Source organism: Vanacampus margaritifer, chromosome 2 (genome assembly GCF_051991255.1).
Source record: "Vanacampus margaritifer isolate UIUO_Vmar chromosome 2, RoL_Vmar_1.0, whole genome shotgun sequence".
In the NCBI taxonomy this organism is placed as follows: Eukaryota; Metazoa; Chordata; class Actinopteri; order Syngnathiformes; family Syngnathidae; genus Vanacampus; species Vanacampus margaritifer.
This window is the reverse complement of record NC_135433.1, coordinates 24,358,154-24,380,776: the sequence shown is the minus strand read 5'-3', so window position 1 is coordinate 24,380,776 and position 22,623 is coordinate 24,358,154. Positions and strand designations below refer to the sequence as shown.

At 45.6% G+C, this 22,623-nt stretch overlaps 2 protein-coding genes across 6 annotated transcripts; one reads left to right on the top strand and one right to left on the bottom strand.

Moving 5' to 3' along the window:
* Positions 1-12: 12 nt before the first annotated feature.
* On the bottom strand, positions 13-7,595 carry thoc6 (THO complex 6). Of its 2 annotated transcripts, none has more exons than XM_077557393.1 (13): positions 6,733-7,595; positions 5,843-5,934; positions 5,720-5,784; positions 5,535-5,638; positions 5,409-5,446; positions 5,275-5,323; positions 3,716-3,787; positions 3,541-3,643; positions 1,957-2,006; positions 1,806-1,868; positions 1,317-1,427; positions 1,110-1,238; positions 13-154 (listed from the first exon to the last, which is right to left on the bottom strand). In XM_077557393.1, the coding sequence occupies exons 1-13, from the start codon at positions 6,745-6,747 to the stop codon at positions 74-76; spliced, it is 972 nt and encodes a 323-aa protein (XP_077413519.1). In that variant the 5' UTR covers positions 6,748-7,595; the 3' UTR covers positions 13-73. The 2 variants fall into 2 exon arrangements, with proteins under 2 accessions (XP_077413519.1, XP_077413520.1); XM_077557394.1 differs by lacking the exon at positions 6,733-7,595 and adding an exon at positions 6,669-6,725.
* LOC144043567 (zinc finger protein 646) lies at positions 6,826-22,326 on the top strand. 4 transcript variants are annotated; one of them, XM_077557338.1, is made up of 5 exons: positions 7,079-7,411; positions 11,215-13,903; positions 18,904-19,948; positions 20,098-20,192; positions 20,517-20,666. In XM_077557338.1, exons 2-4 carry the CDS (start codon positions 11,385-11,387, stop codon positions 20,158-20,160), a joined length of 3,627 nt encoding a protein of 1,208 aa, XP_077413464.1. In that variant the 5' UTR covers positions 7,079-7,411; positions 11,215-11,384; the 3' UTR covers positions 20,161-20,192; positions 20,517-20,666. The 4 variants fall into 4 exon arrangements, with proteins under 4 accessions (XP_077413462.1, XP_077413464.1, XP_077413463.1 ...); XM_077557337.1 differs by having other exon boundaries at positions 7,080-7,411; positions 18,904-20,013; XM_077557336.1 differs by lacking the exons at positions 7,079-7,411; positions 20,098-20,192 and adding an exon at positions 6,826-6,971 and having other exon boundaries at positions 18,904-20,013; positions 20,517-22,326.
* Positions 22,327-22,623: the final 297 nt, after the last annotated feature.

The following is a 22,623-nucleotide window of genomic DNA, read 5'->3' as shown; positions in this document are numbered from 1 at the left end:
ACCACATTCCTCTTCCATACACAAACGATGACATTTTATTCACACAATAAAAATAAAAACAAGTTGACATGTATCAAAAGTGTAGTGAGAAGGCTCTGTAGGACACGTTGGTGAACACATCCACGAACTGGCTGCTTCCAGCCACCGTCAACACCTGAAACGTACAACATGAATGACGTGACAGACAAAAAGACTTAACTCAACACATCTGACTTGCATGTCGGTCAGAAAACGTGAGTCACAAAACTACTCCGACGACATACATGACTGACAAAACTTCTGACAGTATGGTAACAGTGAGCAAAAATATCGTGACATTACAGTAGTAAAACTACAACTCATTTTTTGTAAAAATAGATATATAATTAAATAAATAAAAACTGCTTTCCCCCCCCCCCGCTGAAAACAACCTAATATTTTAGTACATTAAGAAATGTGTACTGTTAAAGTTGAAAGAAAAAAAAGAATGAACATTTTTAATTCTTAGTAATTCAGTGTCCCATCACAGGTGAGTTGATTTTAGAACAGACCCGTAGGCTGCTCAAACTAGTACCTGCTGGCACCATTTTCTTAGGACAATACAAATTAATCAACACCGCCTGTATGCAACTGCTCATCCCTCCCCTCTCTGCTCAGCCGAGAAAGGGGGCCCAGGGAGGGGCAGCTTGCCTTTCCAATTATCTTCAAATGGGTGGCTTGTTTTGTCATTTCTGCAAGCAGCCAATCATCATTTTGCAGTGGCGCAATGCCTGCTTTTGAGTCCCCTCGAAAAAGGAAAAAAAAATAGAGAAGACGGAAAGTTTTACCGGTAATTGAAACCTTGACTTTTTAAAACCTGGCAAACTATCAAAATAGTAATCAAGAAATTGTCAGGTTTTTTTTGCCAAATGTGGAAGACAAACATAAAAATATATATATTTCTACCTAGTGCGGCAGCAATAGGCTTCCGTAGACTGATGCATTAAAAGGACATACTAGAAAGTGTCCATGTTGCAAAATCGACAGGCAAGCAAACAAACGATTCCTAGGAACCTAATAACGATCTTATCGCTTGTCATCCCTGTTTCTGACACAAATGCTTCTGACACAAAACACAAGATTGCATGTACCTGGTTTTCAGTGCTGTTGGTGTTGAGCTCCAGGCTGTTGATGTTGTTGGGCGTGCACGGGATCTGAGCCTTGACCTGCCCTCCCAGCAGGCAGTGGGACACTGTGGAACCTTGGCCCACCGCCAGAATCTGCGTTGGGATAGGACGGACAGGCGGGAGGGATGAAGCTAGCGCGGCAGAGTTAGGCGGAGGCTCTTTTGTGCTCACCATGTCCTGGTAGAAGCTGGCTCGTCTCTGGCAGCCGCTCAGAGCGAAGACTGACGTCGGTGTCAGAGAGCGAAGGTGCCACAAGGAAAGGGACGGTCCGCCGCCGCACAGCTGCACCGACAACACAATCATGACAACGACCAAAGGAGGCTGTCGCAAGTACAGTGAACCTTACACCATATATACAAATTTGCCTATTCTGGCTTTTTTTTTTTTATATCATTGTCTGAACAAGAAGACATTACTTTGGCGCCATCTTAATGTCAAGCAACAATATTGAAGTGAGATTAGAACTTTATTAAGGACACATAAGTAACGCTTTGCCACCAACTCCTGGAGTTCTTGATGTAAAATATTATTTTGAGATGGTACTTGGTGTAAAGTTCAGCCATTATAAACAATATCTGACTGGCAGAATGTCACAATTGGCTGCCCGGCCTTTGCCACAGACAGAGAAAGTTCACTGTACTGTCATTTTTGTTGTCTTACCATCCAATCGGAGTCGGTGGTCAAACAGCTGATCCACTTGCCAAACTGAGGGCGTGCACATTTCTGACAAAACATGAAGACATGAGGGGCAAAAAAAAAAAAAAAAAGCATGGTAATGGCTAACTGCAGTCACGTGATGACGGTGTCTTACTTGGTACTTGTGCACCTCCACGCAGTGAACGCACTGAGATGTCCTGCTGTCTGCACACAACAAGACTAGACCATCACAATATGCCATTTGTGCTAATGCTAAATGCTAAAAGCTAATGCTAGAAGACTGTGGAGAGGGAATTTTGAGAAGTGTGGAGAAATGTTTGGAACTTGAAAAATGTGGAATTCTTTTTAACTCATTTGCTGTGCCTTGGTCCCAAAAACATATTTATACTTTTTTTTTTAACTCATTCACTACCAGACATTTTCACTGAAGCAGAACCCCCTTCACTGGGAAGTTGTTTTACTGGATTTTGACTGTTTTTGCAAGGCCCACAAAATATTGTGTTCTATTGTTATAAAAACATAGAAACTACCAAAAGAGAGATTAGAGTCTCTTTTTTCATCAGGAATTTTTATTTTATTTATCTGTTTCCGTTTCGCAGCAATTAGCATTAGAATATAGCTAAATTTCATCATTATTCACAAATCTGTTTAGAACTGTGGGTAAATGAGCTTGTTTGCAACATGGCCTTGGTTGATCTCTTACACTCTGCTGCTACCTGCTGGCCGTTTGTGTAATAACAACCATTGCTTCACCCGTTCTCTGCATTTTAGAAGCTGCTTCAAAGCCTTCTGTATGCTCTCGCATAAAAAAAAACGTATAAATAAATATAAAATAGAACGTGTTTAATGTTTAACGAATTGTGAGTGTGGATGGTTGTTTGTCTCTGTGTGCTCTGCGATTGGCTGGCGTTACAAAATAAAATTTCCGGTTACTTTTCAGAATAAAACACTCACCAGATCCTATTCCGCAATCATGTCAGCAAAACGTTATAATGCTTAACGCTTAATCCACTGCAGCGAACATAGATGAGGAGAGATTTATAATGGAGGTGGATTATATATATATGACACGGCACATCCTTTTTATTTGGACAACCTAAAAATGGATGCTGTAATGAATGTTATAGTAGAAGCTGCAGGAGTGGATGGTGAGTTCAATCAAAAGAAGTCCACCTTTCTTTCTGCTTCTCTGCTGAGCAGTAAAGACTTTGTGTTTTTGTCGTTGTTTTTAATGCCACATTATCGTACGCGAGACACGGCGGGAAATTGTCTGCGACTGACCTGCCGGACCGCAGCTGTGCGCAGCCGGTGAGTTTTGTCCATAAAATTGACATGTCCGGAGCACGCAGTCAAGACGCAACGCACACCGTATGCGGTGTAATCCTGGGGTTAAAGCAATGGTAGTTATTCCAAAACTCTTTTTACCCACAGATTTGTGAATAATGATGAAACCTAGCTTTATTCTAAACGGATAGAAATCTACTTTTTTTTCCTGATGAAAGAAAGAGACTCTAATCTTTCTTTTGGTAGGTTGCATGTTTTTATAGCAATAGAACACAATATTCTGTGGGACTTGCAAAATCAGTCAAAATCCAGTAAAGCAGCCGGGAGCGAAGGGGGTTGCTTCAGTGAAAATGGCTGGGAGTGAATTAGTTAATGTGAGAAATGTGTCAATTTTGAAATGTGGAAAACGCTTGCGAAGATGTCCTCTGTGTCTAAAATGTCCTCCGGGCCTCACCCCACATCCTGACCGCGCCATCCTCGCTGCCCGACAGAACCTCACCCTCGCGCTCCCTCACACTCAGACAGTGGACGTAGTCCGAGTGTCCCCGGAAGACGGACTGAGGATGGAGACGGGCAAACGTTAACAATGGCCGCCAACTAGCGATGTTCGCGCGCTCGCTCTGACCCACCTTGAAGACGCCGTGCTCCAGGTCCAGGACGTGAATGTTGTTGTCACCGCCGCCAAACACCACGCTGTTATCCTGACACCAACACACACACGTTTTTTTTTAGTGGCTCAAGATGGTTCCTAGAGAGTCTACAACAAATTCCTTTGTAGTGAGTAGGCAATAAGTGGTTGTGAACATGGTGACTGCATTTTGTTCCTAATAGTATGCCAAGGTTGTACTACTGATTTACAGTAGTGGAAAAGCATTACTAGCAAGACAGTCGTTCCAATGGTGCACTGAATTGTCTTACTAGTGAGGACAAAGAGTCTTCTAGTATATGTCTATTGAGGACCAAAACTACCAAAATTTTAAATAAATGACTAAATAAATAAAAGCAAAAATTGATATAAAAATATAATTCAAAAATTAAATACAAAATGGAAATGGAAATAAAAACAGCAAAAAAAAAAATAATATCCCTAAATAAATAAAAGTAAATAAAAATAAATGTTGTAATAAATACAAAAATAAATATTTAAATAGAATTAAATACCAATCAATCAATAAAAACGCTCTGCTCTCACATTTATTTATTGCATGCTGCAGACGCTCTGTCAGGTTGAAATGTTATTCAAATGAGGGGGCGGTCTTGGGTTGGGCTCCGCTGCAAACTGCCTTTCAATGATCCAGTGAGCGGGTCAGTGAACAAGGAAGTCTCGGAGGCTTATTTTATTTCATTTTTTTAATTTAGTTTTATATATACAGACGCTCCCCACCTTACGAACGAGTTACGTTCTGGACGATCGTTCGTAAGGTAAATTTGTTCGTAAGTTGCTTCAGTGCTATATTTTGTATTATAATTTATGTTTAAAGTCTATATAAGTATATTGAAGGTTTATATAAGTATGTTTAAGGCTTGTACAAGTAACCTACATTGGTTTGTACTGAAAAAAACTTAATAAAATGGAGAGAATACGTACAGTACTGTACTGTACTACGTATGTTAGAGAGAGAGAGCGAGACACACAGTATGTACATGTACGTAATAAGATAAATAAAATGAAGTTTAACTTACTTTTGGAAGACGTACTCGATGCTTAAGGAGATGATGGAGGAGGAGGAAGAGGAGGATTTTATATCATGAGAGATTCTTCGTCGTCGCTGGAATCGGCTTCAAAAGTTATTTCCTGCTTCATGGGGACCGGCGTTTCTTCCTCCTCCTCCTCCTCGCCACGTTGCTCAGCCTCCAATGAGCTCTCACAGCGCCAAGCGTCGGTATTAGCGGCGGAAAGAAGCACTACGCGCAATACAAAATCGAATTTACAGCATCTCTTTCCGAATATTTTTCGACATACTGTACGCGCAGAAATGTTCGTATGTACCATTGTTCGTAACTCGAATGTTCGTAACTAGGGGAGCGTCTGTAGTTGTTTTTATTTCCATTTACCGGTATATTTATTTTTTTAATCATATTTTTACATCCATTTAGTCATTTATTTATTTTTTATTTGGGCAGTTTTGGTCCTCAATATATGTCAAGGGTATGGAATAAATGCTCAAAACGGCTTTTCCATACTCACTCGGGGGTTGACGGCCATGGCGTTGATCTCAGGGATCTCCATGCTGGTTCTGAATAAGGGGAGAGATAGAAGGCGTGTCACACGACTTGCTGAAAGTTCACCATTGGCGGACTATGCACCGGACCGATACTGACTTGTATTCCGGTCTCCTTGTCCACACAGCTTTGACATTCTGAAGGCAAAAACAAGAAAGCACAACAGTGAGTCACAAATTGCAACTCTGCGGCGATTCTGCCGTCGCCTCGCAGTGCTCGCGCTACCTTCTTAATAAGCTCGGCCCAATTCCAGGCGCTGACCGACCCGTCCCCGGCGCTCAGCAGTTGGCCGCCAAACGAGTCCAAACAGAACACGGGACCGTCATGAGCTGAGACGCACGGCATGCAGTCAGTCAGATGGACAGGTGGCAGACATTTGCCGCAACCAAGATGGAGTCAACATTGCTCACCTGGAAATGTTAACACGGGCTTCCGACCTGCCTCCGATGCATCGGGGCTCAGAGCTGCGCACAAACTGAAAGAACAGCCTTCATTATCATCATCATCCTCGTCATCATCCTCACTGCGCTCACCTGAAGATGGCGATCTCCCCATAGTTGTTTCCCGCCGCCAAGAAGCGTCCACATGGCGAAAAACTTTGAGAGAACACGGACATGTGCAGCAGCTGTGGACACGTCACATGTTCATTAAACATGTTATGAAGTCTTGAACACCATATCACATTTTATGTGTTCACACGTTATGTCACCAGGCCATATTCTCCCATTTCTGCATAATTTTTTTTCACATGCCTGTTCTCCCAGCATGCATAACTGTGAAATGTGTGCCAGCCTAAGCTGGCTGGAAATGGCATTTTCCTGAGACTTTTCTCAATTTCTACCACTTACTACCAACGCAGTAATTGTCATTCCTCATTTTTGTTGTGGTTAAGGTTAGCTCACTGTTTGGTAGGAGTTAGCCGACGTGTTTTGTTGCTCAGAAACGTTTCAGGTGGTCTGAGACAGCAATATCGTCCCTGTTTGAATAGGAATGAGAAAAGGGACCACCTTTGTGCATGTGTTATATCACAACCATGGTGCGGCTATGGAAAAAAAAAAAATCAGACTGCATGTCATTAACATTCTAACTCTTAGTAGAACAGAGTAGCAGCAGAGGATTTATTTATTGGCGTTCAATGAATTCACTAAGAATTCAACTTCTGGTTTTGTGTTTTACGTTCTGTGTGTTGCAGCATAAACGCCAACAAAATAAGTACCTTCCCCAAAAGTGTCATGCTTCTCTTTCATAAATATAAAATGTATACAAACAGTGAACTAGAGCATGCCTTGCTGGGAGCCCAGTACCTTAAGCCTACAGTCGGCCCTGATGAAGTTACATAAGCGAGTCGGATGCACAAACCTTGACATCTGAGCATGAAAGTAAATGCCCGTTGATTTTTTGAAAAAGCAGAAATTAAGTTTACCTCGACGGGCCCCATTGTTGAGTTGCGTGCTCTGACGGCGCGATTTGATCCGCTACAGAAGCGCGCTGATATGACGTCACCTTACGTTGCATTCTGGGATATGTAGTCAGAGGCGCAACATGCTCGTCGTTTTGTCTTGACGGCAGATGATACAGTAAAGAGTGTGTGGTGTTGAACGGCGGTATTGGTTTTCATTTGTAACCAAAGCAACATAACAACAATAACAGCAAAAACACAGCGTAAGTCTTAAATGAGAACAAAAACAAAGACATTCTTCGGGTCACGAAGCCAACATGGCGCAGCTCTTTATCCCGCTCGGCCCGGCTCGGCACCGTTCGGTTCGGCTCGGCTCGGCCTCTTCCGCTACAGTGGAAAATGAAAATGAAATTGCGTCGCTTATAAACAATAAACGATCAATTGGCATAGTTTGTTTGTCGTCTTTTCCAGTTCGCCGTCGTCGTGCCGCGCGCATGATGACGCGGTGCGCGGCAGGAAGTGTGTCGTCGTCGTCGTAGCGGCGGCGGGCGGCCAAGAGGCAAAAGTCGAACGTGGGAAAGAAAAGCATCAGATGCAAAACAAATAAAGCATGGTTCGTCGCTGACGGCGCAACGTTTTGCGTTTGCATCTGCACGCCGACACAGCTCGCTTGACTTAGCGGGACGCGAAGGCCGGCGGAGGGGTAAGTTTGGCTGGGAAAGCAGCTATTCCCCCCCCTCAATGGGGGCCGCGCACGGAGGGTCGACATCTTTGTGTAGCTGCGGGGATATCTCGGCGGCTAGCGGAAGAGCTAACACGGATGCCGGCCGGACGAGGCTGTTCCGCTCGCAATAAATCGATTGCGGATAAAAGTCCTCGTCTTGCGTGTGTGTACATTTGGAGAGTGAGCATCATGGTGTCTGTTTGCTTCCTGTCGAGCGGAGCTAACTGGCCAGGTGTAAATGAGCTAGCCGGTGAGCTAACGTTTTCGTGCTGTTGTAATTGACGCGCACAATGGCGTTTTTCATTAAAGTCAAGTATGTTCTTCACCGCCCCTGTGGTCGCCAGTAGGCTCTTTTGGCCCATGGTCGTGTGTGGCGTGCGGGGTGGAAGGTGGCGGCTCGCTGCTCAAGAGCTGTTTTCATTTTTGTGTGGACGGAACCGAACCGTCAGCGGACTCGTTTGTGCTGATGATGGAGGCGGGGGGCGGCGAACAGAGCTTCGTAAATGTGAGAGACGTGCGGCGGGGAAGATGCTCGGCATTGTCCGACAGATGCGTGCTGGAGTTGGGCCAAGGTCAGGCGGGGCCCCCCGCGGCCGGCTTTTCCTCTCCATCATCATCTCCATCTTTCCCCTTCATTGCGCCAGCACGTCAGTCAAAGAAAGCGCTTGGCAACTTTTCACGTAAACAACAACACGTGCATGCAAAATAAACGCGTTTATATCTTAAAATGTTGCCATAGAAACACAAATTGAGCTATAAGACATACATTTGTTCAGAGTATTCACTCATTTTTTAAAACTATTTTTTTTATAGGAATGACTTGGGCTATGTGTATACTGCAGGGCAATTCCGAATTGCATTTATATATATTTTTCCAAATCCACCCATTTCGTATGTGGATATAAATCGGTTAAGTTACTAGTCTGATGCTCAATCGGGCTCATCCAAACCTACACCTCATCAAAAGGCAACATAATTGTTTGACAGAAGTGACAGGCACAGAAAAGATGGCATAAAATGATTCACTTTTTTTTTTTATCGGCTGTGTAAGCACAAAATTCTCTGAATTACCACAAATGTGTCAGGACTGAGACCTAATCGGGGGGTCATGTTTATTTCTGTCAATGCATACCGCCTTCCTACGTGTTTTGCGTCTCACTTCACAGGGACATTCTGTACACATTACAAGTCACATTTGTTTTTGTAATGACAACAACTATATAAAAATATCAAATGTTAAGATATGGTCCGCCATTTTTCCATTGCCATTTGTAAACAACATTCAAAACTGATCCTCGAGGAAGCTGAGGACTGTAGCCTACCAGGAACCAGCGTGAAACCAGCCCACCAATCGGGAGTAGGCGTTCGCACAACAGAGTTTGCATATCTAGACAAGACACAAGACTCAAACTCCTAATACATCCACGGAAACAGTCCACCAATCAGGAGTGGGCGTTCGCACAGAGAAATTTGCATATGCCACTGATAGTAGCTTGTTTCTGCGACTTAGCTGGAAGGAAAACATTGAGTCTCCGCCCAGAAATGTCCTGGCAAGCCAAAACAAATTCTTCAGACTATGAATTTAACAAAAATTCGAATTTAGTATCATACCTTACAATGTAATCGTCGCCCTAGGTCAGTGGTGGGAAAACTCGGTCCTTGAGGCCTGCAGGTTTTGGATGTTTCCCTTCGCCAACACAGCTGGTATATGATCAGCTCATCAGCAAGCGCTGCATAAACCTGATAACAATCCTGTTGATTGTAATCAGCTTGTGTTGCAAAAGGGGAAACCTCCAAAACCTGCAGGACTCTGGCCCTCGAGGGCCCAGTTTGCCCACCCCTGCCCTAGGTAGTTTACTAAAATGTCAACAAAAAATCTCTTAGTGATTTGGGAGTAGTGGCTTTGACTATCTAAGGCCCTGGGCTGAGCCAGGGACATCACAAGCCAGCTGAAATACCCAAAGTCTGATTAGCGACTCGTGCACTGATGATAACAGTGAGCATACGTGAGAGCTAATGTGAATTGCACAACATGACGCTTCATACGTACGTCGCAGTAATGTGCTTCAATCCGGTGGAGAGACACGCTCACACACGATCGGGGCACTCTTAACTGATCAATTATGAGGGACCCACCGGTGTTGCTGCTGGGGCTCCCTGCCCTCTGAGCCCCCCACTTGGTGCAGAATGGAAGCATTTAATGAAGCGGAGGGAAACCTAAAGCCCTCGGTAGCAGCAGCCATGCTGTTAATTTTTTTAAATGTTAAATATTCAGCACAAATCATGGTGTGTTACAGGCGTAATGAGTTAGTGTTCAGTGATTCCAGTAACATTTGGCAGTTCTTTGTTGTGCCACATAAACACCCGTTATCAATCCTTACCCCACGGCACCACAAAATGGCCAACTTGCTACATAGTGGATAGGGAGGAATTCCCGGCACATAGTCTTTTCTTACCAACCCCAATTCCAATGAAGTTGACACTTTGTGTGAAACATCTATAACATAATACAATTATTTGCAATTCCTTTTCTACCTATATTCAATGAATACACTGCAAAGACGCGCTAATTTAATGTTTAAACTAATGAATGTTGGGTTTTTCTTTTTTCCTTTCTTTTTTTTGCATTCACTTATTTTGAATTGGATGCCAGAAACACATTCCAAAAAATCTGGGACTGGGGCATGTTTACCACTGTCACATCGCCTTTCTTTTTAACAACACTCAGTATGCGTTAGGGAACTGAAGGCACAAATTGTTGATGTTTTGTTGGTGGAATTCTTTCCCAATCTTCACTGATTCTAATATACAACTTAAGTTTCTCAACAGTCCGGGGTTTCCGTTGTTTCACACTTATTTTTATTTTTATTTTTTTTACTGTGAAGCCACACTGTTTTAACACATGCAAAATATAGTTTGTCATTGTCTTGCTGAAATAAGCAGGGACATCCCTGAAAACGACATTGCTTGGATGGCACCATATGTAAGGCCCCTATTTTTGTGCCCAGCGCAAGTCTAGCACAAAGCGCAGTCTTGCCTGTGCGCATGGGTGGAGTTTTCTTTGTTTGGTATTTTCCTAGACTTCGCACAGGTAGATTTGGTTGTGAGAGTCCGTTTGCACTGTTGTGGGATGGAACATAGCCAAATTCCTGCCAGTTGAAGTGGCAATCCCCACTTTCCTATTAAAATGAGGGTTGTAGAAGCGCACGCATGGTTGACATTGCGGAAGTAAATTGACTCGCTGGGTTCTGAAAGATGAGAGTGGCGTGCACAATGTGCGTTTATACAGGTAAACTGTAAGATCCCCCCCCTGCAAATGATGTCGTTGGCTGCGCATGTGACGGGGGCAGTTAGGTCACCTTGCCCCTCAGATTGTGAGTCCATGTGTGACCATCACTTGTGATGTGCAATCTGTGGGGTGCTATTAAAATATTTAGATGATAATGTTAATGGTTCATTCAATGATTTGACGTCTGCAATGATTAAGAGGGATTGTCTCATATTTATGAATGAAATACAGTAACATCCACCACACACGTCCACAGAGTGCCAAATCAGTCTGCATGCGCCTCGATCATTTGCCGGCACATTGTTTGAAATTACAGTGTAGATAACGAGGCAGACTTTATTTGAGGTGAAGAGATTGACGGGTAAAGCTTTTTCTCCATCTCAGACGCGAGAATGTCACAGCACGAGTGAAACGCTTATCATTATTTCTCCCAGAGTTGATTAAAAAATACACATTATAACACCAACCTTTCCCCACCTTCTTGTCTCCGTAGTAACGCCTCCACAGGCCACCTGACAGGGGCGTGGCCCGATTGGCCATTGGGCAAAAGATGGCCGACTGACGAGCAAAGTCCCTCACAAGCGAAAGCCCCGCCCATGTGCCCCAATGGTCACCGACGGTCGCACCGTGGCGACTCCCACCTGAACCTGGCGCCAGAGTACTATGGCAATGCATGATATGAGTCGTTCCAAGGGTTTCCCCTGTAAAGAATGTGATATGGTCTGCCCCAGTACTCCAAGTCTTCTAGAACATATGAAAGCACATTACCAGCAAGGAGAAAGTGGACGTTTTGAGTGTGAACAGTGTGGACGAATTTACAAGCACGCAGCAAGTTTGGCCAACCATAAGAAGTCTCACGAAGTGGGTTCTTTCCAGTGTCCCGTTTGCACCCGCACCCTGCCCAACGCGGTTGCCCTCAAGAATCACCTTCGCATACACACCTTGTCCCCAAGTAGCGCTCAGGCCGAAGAAGAGAGCGAGGAGGTGCCCGAGGAAGGAGGTCCTCACGAAAGGGACTACACCCTTGGCCAGGATCTCTCGGACGGCTTCGGGCGTCCTCATTTGAACAACAGCGCCCTCCAGGGCCACGAAGGCACCAAAAGTTCCCCTGAGCCGGACGACGCCTGGGACCGGCCGTTCAAGTGTGACCAGTGCGACAGAACCTACCGGCACCACGGTAGCTTGGTCAACCACAAGAAGTGTCACCAGCAAGGAAGCTTCAAGTGCTCTGTGTGCTTCAAACAGTTTAGCAACCTGGCCGCCCTCAACAGCCACGAGAGAACTCACTCCAAGTTCAAGAGCCCCGCAGCGTCCATGGTGAGCAGCAGTAGCGGCAGCGGCCTCCACCAGTCTGAGCGCGGTGGAGGTGGTGGCTCTCAGGCCACCCAGAGCGACAACGCCAACTCCTGCTTTTGCCACCTGTGCCAGATTGCGCTTCCCAACAAGGCCGACTTCCAGGAGCACATTCTCCTACACAACACCACCTCGCCGTCCCTTGGACTGTCCCGGACCTTTCCTGGCATCATGCCTCACAATCTGAGTGCGGTTCGATCTCCGGCATACACTCCAGCTCTTGGGGACCCTCTACCCCTGCCGCCTTTGCCCGGTGACAAAAGGGGTCCGTACGACCCCATAATGGGCCCTCCTGTCAACAATCCCATATATACGTGTGCATACTGTGGAGCGGGACATCCTGATCTGGAGACCCTCAAAGTACACTACCTGACCCATGACCCCCACCCCGCCTCCCACCGCCAGGACAGCTCCTTACTCAACTCAGAAACATTAAGCTCCGGTTCACAGGGCTCGGTGTCATCTTCATCGGGCAGCCGTGTGACCCAGGCCGCTTCTCCGGATGACGGCGAGCGTCGCTTCAAGTGTGGCGAGTGCGGCAAGAGCTACCGGCATGCGGGCAGCCTGGTCAACCACAAGCGCTGTCATCAGACGGGCCACTATCAGTGCACCATCTGCTGTAAGCAGTACCCTCACTTAGCAGCGCTACACAGCCACCTGCGAAGCCACAAGGCGCGCTCCTCCAACCAGCCTCTGGGCGACGGCAACGACTGGTTATCTCCAGAGCCGCTGACGCTGGACTCTCAGCAGAGCTATGTGCAGGAGAGCAGCGGCGCCACCACGCCCATCTCGCTGCCGGGAAACCTCACAGACCCTGCCCACTTCGTACCGGATGGCGGTCACAGCAGCGCTTTGGACTCGCTCGAGTTCCACGACCGTTTTGACGGAGGCTCCGCCCACCGGCAGGCCGACCGCCACGTGTGCGCAGACTGCGGCGAGATGTACGCCGACGTGTCTGGTATCAAGTCGCACATGTGCCCCCGCCGTGGTCAACCGCCGCCGCAGCAGCAGAGTAACATGTCCAACGGGTTTATAGGCAACATGAACTACCACAACTCCAGTAGCAGCTCCATACCCTCCAGCAGTCTGAAGGAGGGGAGTGGTCAGCGACAGTACTCCCAGACCGGAGGCAAGAGGATGGGAAACGCAGATAAGGATGAGGACGACGGAGAAATCTACCAGTGCTCCGTGTGCGGGAACCATTACGCCAGCCTCCGAGCCCTGCGCAGCCATCTGCGAAGTCATGCCAATAATCCCTCCGGTCCCGGACCATCCAGCCTGCAGCAGGACTGGAGGATGATCTGCTCCACGTGTGGCCAAAGCTTTGCCAGGAAGCAAGACCTTCTAAATCACCAACTAGTCCACGGTCCCCAGAGAGCAGACGGCCAACAACAGGGCATCGGAGGTGCTTCGGCCAACGGCAGCGACAAAATGGACGGGCGCAGCCACATTTGTGTGGACTGCGGCATGTTCTTCGCTGACCGTCATCACCTCATCACCCACCTGTGTCCCGGTAAGAATCGGGCCGGCTCGTTGAGTAAGCAGGGCCTCAATGGAGCCAAAGAGATGTCCGGAGGTGAGGGCATTGGCGGCGGAGTTGCGGGCGGAAGTCGTGACGTAGCTGGGAATGGACGGCGGCCGATGGTGGACCAAAGTGACAAACCCCACAAGTGTGACCAGTGCGGCCGAGGCTACAGACACCCGTGCTCCCTCCTCAACCATAAAAAGTCCCACAAGACTGGCGTGTTTCGCTGCCTGGTGTGTCAGAAACGTTACTACAACCTGCTGGCCCTCAAGAACCACCAGAGGACTCACTTTGACCTCAAAAGGTACGGCTGCAGTTTTACTTTTCCACCTATCTCAACCATGAATTTTAGTAGTTCATGGGGTGGTCAGTCCAACTCTCAAAAAAAGCCTTAATTGGCATCAAAATGTCTTAAATCAATCTTTTAAGAATCTTAATTGTTTTTACACATGATTAAGATTAAGTATTGGTATTTGCTAAGCCTCAAATCTCCAAATTAGTAGAAATGTTTGATGCCACTTTTATTCAGACCAATACCAATACTAGTATTCAGCTCTTGAGTACTCGCCGATACTGATACCAAATAATTGATACCACCAATTTTTTGATACATAAAAGGTCTATTAAACGAATGACAATTAATTTTAAAGAAATACTTTTTGTTTAGTTCTGACAAGAAGGCAGAACATTCACTCTGCAATATAACTTAAGTCCGAAATAAAACACAAACAATTCTGAAATTAGGAGTCAAACAAAAGTGCAAAATAAAACTGACAGCTCCTTCATATTAGTCTCTGTTTGATAAAGATTTAACTGCAAAATAATAAAAGTTCAAATGTTAAGCATGGCACTGAAGCTGCAATGAAGAGTATAGCACACTCCTCCATGCAGCAGAAAATATACCAAAAATAAATTAATGCAATGAATAACAGAAGCAGATAAATGTGTAAATTAAATAGACACATGAAATACTGTAATGGAGAAAATCATCATACCACACAGCTTCAGTTAGCAAATAAACGTATACATTTGGTAAATGCACACTAATATTGCACTTCATGCATTAATACAAAACTTATAAACGTAGATAAACTTTTTGAAAGATTCAATTCAAAAGAAAAAAAACCCTGTCAACCATGCTGAAAATAACAAGAAAACATATACAATTGGGTCAAAACGCACTAATAATGCACTCTAAACACTAATATAAACTAGGGCTGTCAAAATTAAAGTGTTAACTGTGAATATAGAGTGAGGATGATGAGCTGGTAACTCGGAGAGGTGGCCAAATGAATGAGATTTCATTCTGAATAATGAGCGCTGGCTCAGTCATTATCGCACTGATTCATGCATGTTACATCATTCATATGAAATTGTAAATACAGTTTAATGTTGCCGTATAAGGCAAAATGTATGTAATATATTGTATTTTGTCTTGTTGCCGGTAGGCCAGCCGGCAGCTAAATTTCACTGGTTTAATCCCGGAATTTGATTTTGCATCTATACTGTTTGTGAACCCATCTGTGCGTCTGATGGGCTTGACTCATTGAGCCATTTTCAGCAGTAAGAAGATATTTTGTCTATAATTAATGTGATAACTTCTTTATTTTTCTTGATCAATTGATACCTTTAATAACTCATTTTTCCATTTGCAGTCGACTGAAGATGATAATCACTTATGCTCAAGAAACGGGTAACGACCAATAATGGCTCCGTTTGCTGGCCAAATCCAGAAAACAGGTGGGCCTTGATTGGTCGTTACCACGCTTGTCATGTTCAGTCGACAGCAAGGGGAAAAATATGTTTTTAAGGGTATTAATTGTCAGTGTTCCCTCATTTTCCCCTGGGGTTAGGTTCCAAGAAATACCCGCGATAAATGAAAAGCCGCAAAGTAGTTAGCGTTACGTTTTGCATTTGTTATACATTTGTTATCACCACACAGTTTATACACTTTTTTCATTGAGCATTTCAATTTTCTCACATTTATCTCTTGTTTAAACATTCTCAATGTTCAAATCTTAATCAATTTTATAAAATAGGTACATTACGGTAAAAAAAAATTGCACAAAAAATCTGCAAAACAGCGAGGCCGCAAAAAGTACACTGTACATGAAAAATAATGAAGTTATCAAATTAATTCTGGACAAAATATTAACTTTTTACTGCTGAAAATGGCTCAATGAATCGAGTATCCCTTCAACTTTGTGACGTCGCCACATCAAGCAACGACAATTCATATTTTGAATCCCCGCAAAGACAATAGCCGGAACTCACCACTTGTGAAATGACATTTGAAAAACATTATGTCAGCCATTCGTATCAGCCGCCAGCGCCCACAGCTATGCTGAAGTTGAGTTTACAAATAAACAAAGGTGGGCATTCCGTCTGTTGACAGAGAGTCCGTCAATAACGGGAAACCATTTTGTTGACCGATTAACACATTGACGGATGCCCACTTTGATTGACAGAAACACTGACGGATGCTCATTTTTGCTGAGCAACCGACGAATGACGGATTGATGATTACAATGTGGTTTGATTTCAAATATTGATGGATTCATGATGACGAAAGGGTGTCCCGACTTGACGATTGACAAATGACAGACGCTCAAAATTCATTGATGCGCCCACCTCTGCAAATAATCATAAATTTAGGTAAAAACAGACTAATATACTATAATATCCCATGAATAACACTCATCCCCCTCCCATTTAAGAAAAAAAAAGATCCCAAATTGAGGTTGGGCGGGGTTTATTATACAGGGGTCTTAATAAGAAATAAAACAATTACTTTACATTGTTTAGTCATTTACCAGTAGCATATCCTATATCAGAAGCATAGTTTACCAGTTGGCAGTAGTAGTATGTAGGCCACCTGGCAAGAGCCAGATTCATAATGTGAATCACTAAAACGAGTTCTCCACATTATCGTTCTGGGACTTCTCCAGAGTGATCTGCTTGGGAAAGGTGGGACATTCAGTAGCTGATTGGACAATGCAGCAACTTGTGCATATCTACCAAACTATTGTTTTGACCAATCATGGCCACGGGAGGAAATGGCGTTGTTGTTGTAGGTAAAAAAGAAAGAAGAAAAAAAGCACAATTTACCAGCTAAAAATGCATGAAGCGCCTCTTGCTCTTCCTCATTCAACAAGGAAACTAAGTAATTCTGTGAAAACAGAATTAATTGCAGCGTCCAAGCATTGGTCCATGTTGGGTTTGTTTGTTTCCCACTGCCTCGGCACTTGTTTTGGTCACAGCCGCATATCCCGCACCCCAAACCCAATTTTGCTTGGTCGTTCGGATCGGTAAAAATTAGCGGGTTCTGTACAAGATAGATTCTTGGAGGTTTGTGAACTCACAAATCCCGTGAGAATTCATCTTGCAGGAAAAGTTAGTACCTGGGGCTCAATAATGCTTCATGTCATTAAAAGTACAACATTCAAAGACATTTCCAGAGTTAGAGAGAAAAGCGAAAGTAATTAAATAGCTTACTAAGATTACTAAATGAGCTTACTGTGTAAGTACAAGATTTTCGAAAATATGATTTAAAAGGACATTGTGTACAATTTGTACGACCTAGGTTCGAAGCGCGTGCATTTTGAAGTACACGCAATACGATGCCTCAGAGAGACCGCACTTTGCAAGCCTACCAACAATTACTACCTTTGCAAAGTTCTTCTCCTTCGAGTATCTGGAGCAGACAGATGGCAGTGAAACATGTCAGCCTTCTAAGGTGAGGCCCAACCAGTGTAGTATAATTAGCGATTACTAGGTACGTTGATGTGATGGAACGTGTTTTTTAATTTGTTCATATTATTAAATTAAGTGTTTGTTTTTTTAATGCAATGAACATTTGAAGAAAAAAAAAAAGCATTTCCACACACTAACCCTTTAAAAATACTTTGAAATACCTTAATCATAGGTATGGGAAAAAAAACAGTTTTTAACCTGGATTTAAAAACATTTACACTTTGTTGGTATGTTTTAAATTTGTGTGAATTCATATTAATCATTCTGTTAAGGATACCATCAAATCGGTGGGCCGTATTATACGCAAGGGGAAAAAAAAGCTTTTTAAGAATGATTTGGGGGCGGAGGCATGGGTGTTTTTTATTCACGGGATTTTACGGTATTGACAGTAATGAATACATCTTAACTCATTCACTGCCATTGACAGCAATAGAGGTAAAACATTTTTTTTAACTATTTCTATTAGTTTAACTTTTTTTTCCCATTTTTGTCAACAAGAGTATGAAAGCCTAGAATTTTTTTGTACATTTAGAACAGATATAAAATTTGCTATTAATCGTGAGTTAACTAGTGAAGTCATGCCAATATTTACAATTACAAATTGTAATCGCCTGCTGTCCCTAATTTGTAATCTGTAAAAAAAAATCTATATATATATTTATTTATTTTTCCTTCAAATTTTTTATCTTTTTTTTTTAAAGAAAAGATTATTAAAAATTAGGGCAATTACAATTTTTATTAGTAATTAATCGCATGACTTCACTAGTTAACGATTAATCAAAACTTTTAAATCTCTTCTAATACAATAAAAAAAATCTATGTTTTCATACTCTTGTTAACAAAAGTGGGAAAAAATGTTAAACTAATAAAAATGGTTAAAATAATTTTTTGACGTCTATAGCTGTCAATGGCAGTGAATGAGTTAATGGACAACTTTGAGTATGGCTACTGATACAGTTAACTTAGAAAAGCGCTTTCTCAGCCATTAGTATTGAAGTTCAGATATATTAAAATAAAGCTGGTATTGGCCTGATACCGATACCCGATTTTGGTACTTGCCCATCTCTATCTAATAAATAAGGTTACATTCTTCCCCCAAAAAATCATTTACTGAATCACTTGTGGTAACATTACGTAATCGTGACGGCATAACCAACAAGAGTGGTGTGGTTTTAGCTGGGACTCTTTTACTGTATCAAGTTTAGACAACATGGGACCTGTAAACATTTTGAAGTTGGTCTCGCATTTAATTTCAAATGATATTAAAATGTTTTGAATTTAATTGGCCCTAAGAAGGACCCAATACCTTGAAATATGGCCAGTATCAGCGCAACTACTCGCCCATTCCTAGGCTTTATATTGCATTGCAAAAACTGTTGATTAGTTGGGCTCGTATTAACTGCATCCTCTGTTGATTTGCTGCCAAGTAGAGTCTCATCATTCCTCTCTTGTTTTTTTTTTTTATACATCAAAAATGGTTGAATTGCGCTTGTGATGGATGCATATGCATGTGAAAGGAGGACAACATTGACATGTCTCATCCAACTGCAGGCACAAGTGTGAAGAATGTGGAAAGGCCTTCAAGATCCAAAAACAGCTGATTAACCACCTGCGTCTCCATGAGGAACACCGCGCCAAAGGTCTGATCCGGACCGGCCCCAACGGCTCGCGATACCAGCAGCCCGGCCCCTCTCAGATGCAGAGCATGCGAGGGGAGTCGTCAAAGGGCCCCGCCATGGGTGTCAAATACGCTCAGCAGGGCTTCAAAAAGCCCTACTCATCCGCCGGGACATCCAGGCCTCAGAAGTTCGACCCGGCCGAGAGCGGGCGGAGGCCTTTTGCCTGCGAGGAGTGCGGCAAGACGTACCGGCACGCGGGCAGCTTGGCCAATCACAAGAACCTCCACAAAATCGGCGAGTACCACTGCAATGTGTGCAACTCCACGTACCCCAACAGGCTGGCCATGAAGAACCACCTCCGCCTCCACTTCGCCCAGAAGAAGCACAACTGCCAGGAGTGTGGCAAGGGGTTCCGTACCCAGAGGCAGCTGGCCACGCACACCACGGCGGGCCTGTGCAAGGGCCCGCAGGGTCCGGGCGCCCAGATGGACTTCGAGTGCGACGGCTGCTGCGAGGGCTTCTCGTCGGCCGAGCAGCTAGCGGCGCACGACTGCCCCGCCCAGCACCTTCCGTCCTCGTCGTCGGCCGGCAGCTCGGCCAACGTCAGCATGGAGAGGAGCTCGGTGGACCTGGACTCGGACGAGAGGCCTTACGCCTGCGACCTGTGCAGCTGCGCCTACAAGCACGCCAGCTCTCTGCTCAACCACAAGCACACGCACAAGACGGGCGATTTCCGCTGCAACTTCTGTGACAAGCCTTACACCAACTACATGGCACTGCGCAACCACATGCGCATCCACACGCAACGCAAGAAGCACATCTGTCACACGTGCGGCAAAGCTTTCCGCCTGGCCCGCTTCCTGCGCAACCACCAGAAGGTCCACGAGGAGGGCGCCACGCCCTTTGGCTGCCCCACCTGCGGCAAGAGTTTCCAGGGGAGGTCTGGCCTGGCCCGACACCGCTGCGGGGACAACCAGGTAGGCATGGATGTCAGGAGGAAGACGGCCGGAGCCACGGGAGAGGGCGACGAGTGTCGGTACACGTGAGTTGTCCTCACTTTGTTTGTCATTCTTGGAACTTGTCCAAATAGTGAAGATGAATTTAGCTCTGCACATGTCTATTCCAGGTATATGATCTCCAATCCGGCATCCTTGGGACCATTCGCGTGCCGGAATTCGGATTTTTCTGAAGTTTGGACAAATTGAATTAGTGGAGAGACCAGTTAAGTCACCCCCGTTTGCTTTCAGTTAGCATCCACTCTTGTCTTTGTGCTGCTGTTGTTGTGTGTCCTTGTGTGCGTGCGTGCTTGAGACCGGCCCACTTGTAGACAAGATTAGAAAGGGGGCGCGGAGGGGGACTTCGCCGTTTGGCCGGTCCGCCTTGTCCAGCCCCTGTTTTGGCCGCTAGGAGCTCTTGCTGGCTAAGCCGGATTGCAGATCATATACTGTAAAACTAATGTTAATACCGATGTAGGACTGTAGGTTTGATGTGATGTGCACTTCCGGAGAGTTCTGCCCAGTGTCTTAACGTTGCGTCTGTACACAGGTGTGACCAGTGCGGACGCTCTTACCGACACGCCAGCTCCCTCCTCAACCACAAGAACACACATACGCTCGGCGTCTACCATTGCGCCGTGTGCCTCAAGACCTACTCCAACCTCCTGGCCCTCAAGAACCACCGCCGCATCCACTCTGAGATGCGGCGCCACCGCTGCCACGACTGCGGCAAGAGCTTCCGGGTTGCCTCGCAGCTCTACAACCACCGGCGGGTCCACCAGAAGCAGCGGGAGCTGACTTGCTCCTCGTGTCGCCGTGCCTTCCCCACGCAGGCCAGCTTCCGACTGCACATGGAGATCAGCCACGGCCAGGCGCCACAGCGGCCCCCGCCCCACCGCCACCGGCCGGCCTGGGGCTCGGGCCTGGACCTCACCTTGATGCAAGAGCAAGGCATGGACGGCGCGGCCCAGGCCCGCGGACGGCAAGCGGCGGCCAAAGCCCACGTGTGCGACCAGTGCGGCCGCTCCTACCGCCACGCCAGCTCCCTGGTAAACCACAAGAACAGTCACAAGATCGGGAGCTTCTTCTGCAACTCGTGCCACAAACAGTTCCCCAACCTGATGTCCCTCAAGAACCACCGGCGCATCCACACCGAGCCCAAACGCTACCAGTGCCCCGAGTGTGGGAAGTCCTTCCGGGTGTCCACGCAGCTCATCTGCCACCGCCGCATGCACACAAAAGAAAAACCCTTCACGTGCTCGCAGTGCGACAAACGCTTCTCCTCGAAGTCCAACCTCAGGCACCACATGAAGGTTCATTGGGCCGGCAACTCTGCCACGACGCCCCGCAGGGCTGCCGGCCTGCCGCCCAACTTCGGGGCTACGTCGAGCGGCACCTTCATTTGAACGGGGCTTGGTCCGGTTCATATTTGTGGGAGAGACAAACTGGACGTGTGACTGCACGCAAACGCACCCGCGGCCACGGCCGCCTCACTTCCTGGACACGCCCAATTGAGACTTGAGTGACAGATGGGCGTAGCTAAGTCAAGGCAAGTAGGGGCATGGCCTTTGAGGGGGTGGGACTTTGACTTTGCATATTCCCCGCCCCTAACACTTATAGCCTCTGCGATTGGACAGTGGACAACATTGTTGTCTACCACAAACAGGATTGGCCGATGTGTAAGCAGGCAATGGGCGTGTCTGTCTGGAAGGTCCGCCTCCTGATTGTGTAGAATAGTTAGCGTGTTAACAGCACGTATGTGTACGCGTGTACGTGTGTGTAGTAGCAGCAGCGCTAGTGTGTAAATGTCTTTAGAGCTGTGATGACCCATAACCTTCCTGGCCCCCCGTTTAAAAGGGACCTTTGTATCTCCTAACGTAGCTTTAGCCGTATTTATTGACTGGACGCTACGGTGCTAGTTTGCGTCATGATGTTAGCGAGCGCGTTTGACTTTGTACGTTTAGTTTTGAAGTCACGTGACTTTTCTAATGTCTTTTGATAGTTTGTTAACTTGAAACTGCTGAAGACTGAAAAAAAAAAACACGTCAAACGCACGTCGTCCATTCACTAGCACACGCGTTAGGATCGACGTCCTGTGGACAACTGTGGAAAAATGTCTGATGTCACCCGTCATTAAAAGAGGAAGGCGAACAGCAAGTGGAATTACAAAATGAAAGATGTGGAGAGACTCACCTCCTGGGAACACTCGTCCATAATGTTATTGTTTTAATATTGACTGTGCTTCTTTTTACACTTGTATGATCGGTCTACGCATGTCACTTTGTATTTTGTATTTCGTGTTTTGACATCAAACTCGACTGTAAACTTCATTTACACGCATTAAAAGACTTCCACAAACAGTTTGCTTACTCACCACATTCAAACAACATACAAACCATCAAATATTCTGTCTGTCCATTCACAACTCCATTACCAACTCAGTGGCCTTGTGGTACAGTGTCCGCCCTGAGACTGGGAGGTTGTGGGTTCAATCCCCGGCCGGGTCATACCAAAGACTATAAAAATGGGACCCATTGCCTCCCTGCTTGACACTCAGTATAAAGGGTTGGAATTGGGGGGTTAGATCACCATGTGATTCCCGAGCGCAATCATTGCTGCTCACCGCTCCCTCAGGGGATGGGTCAAATGCGGAGAAC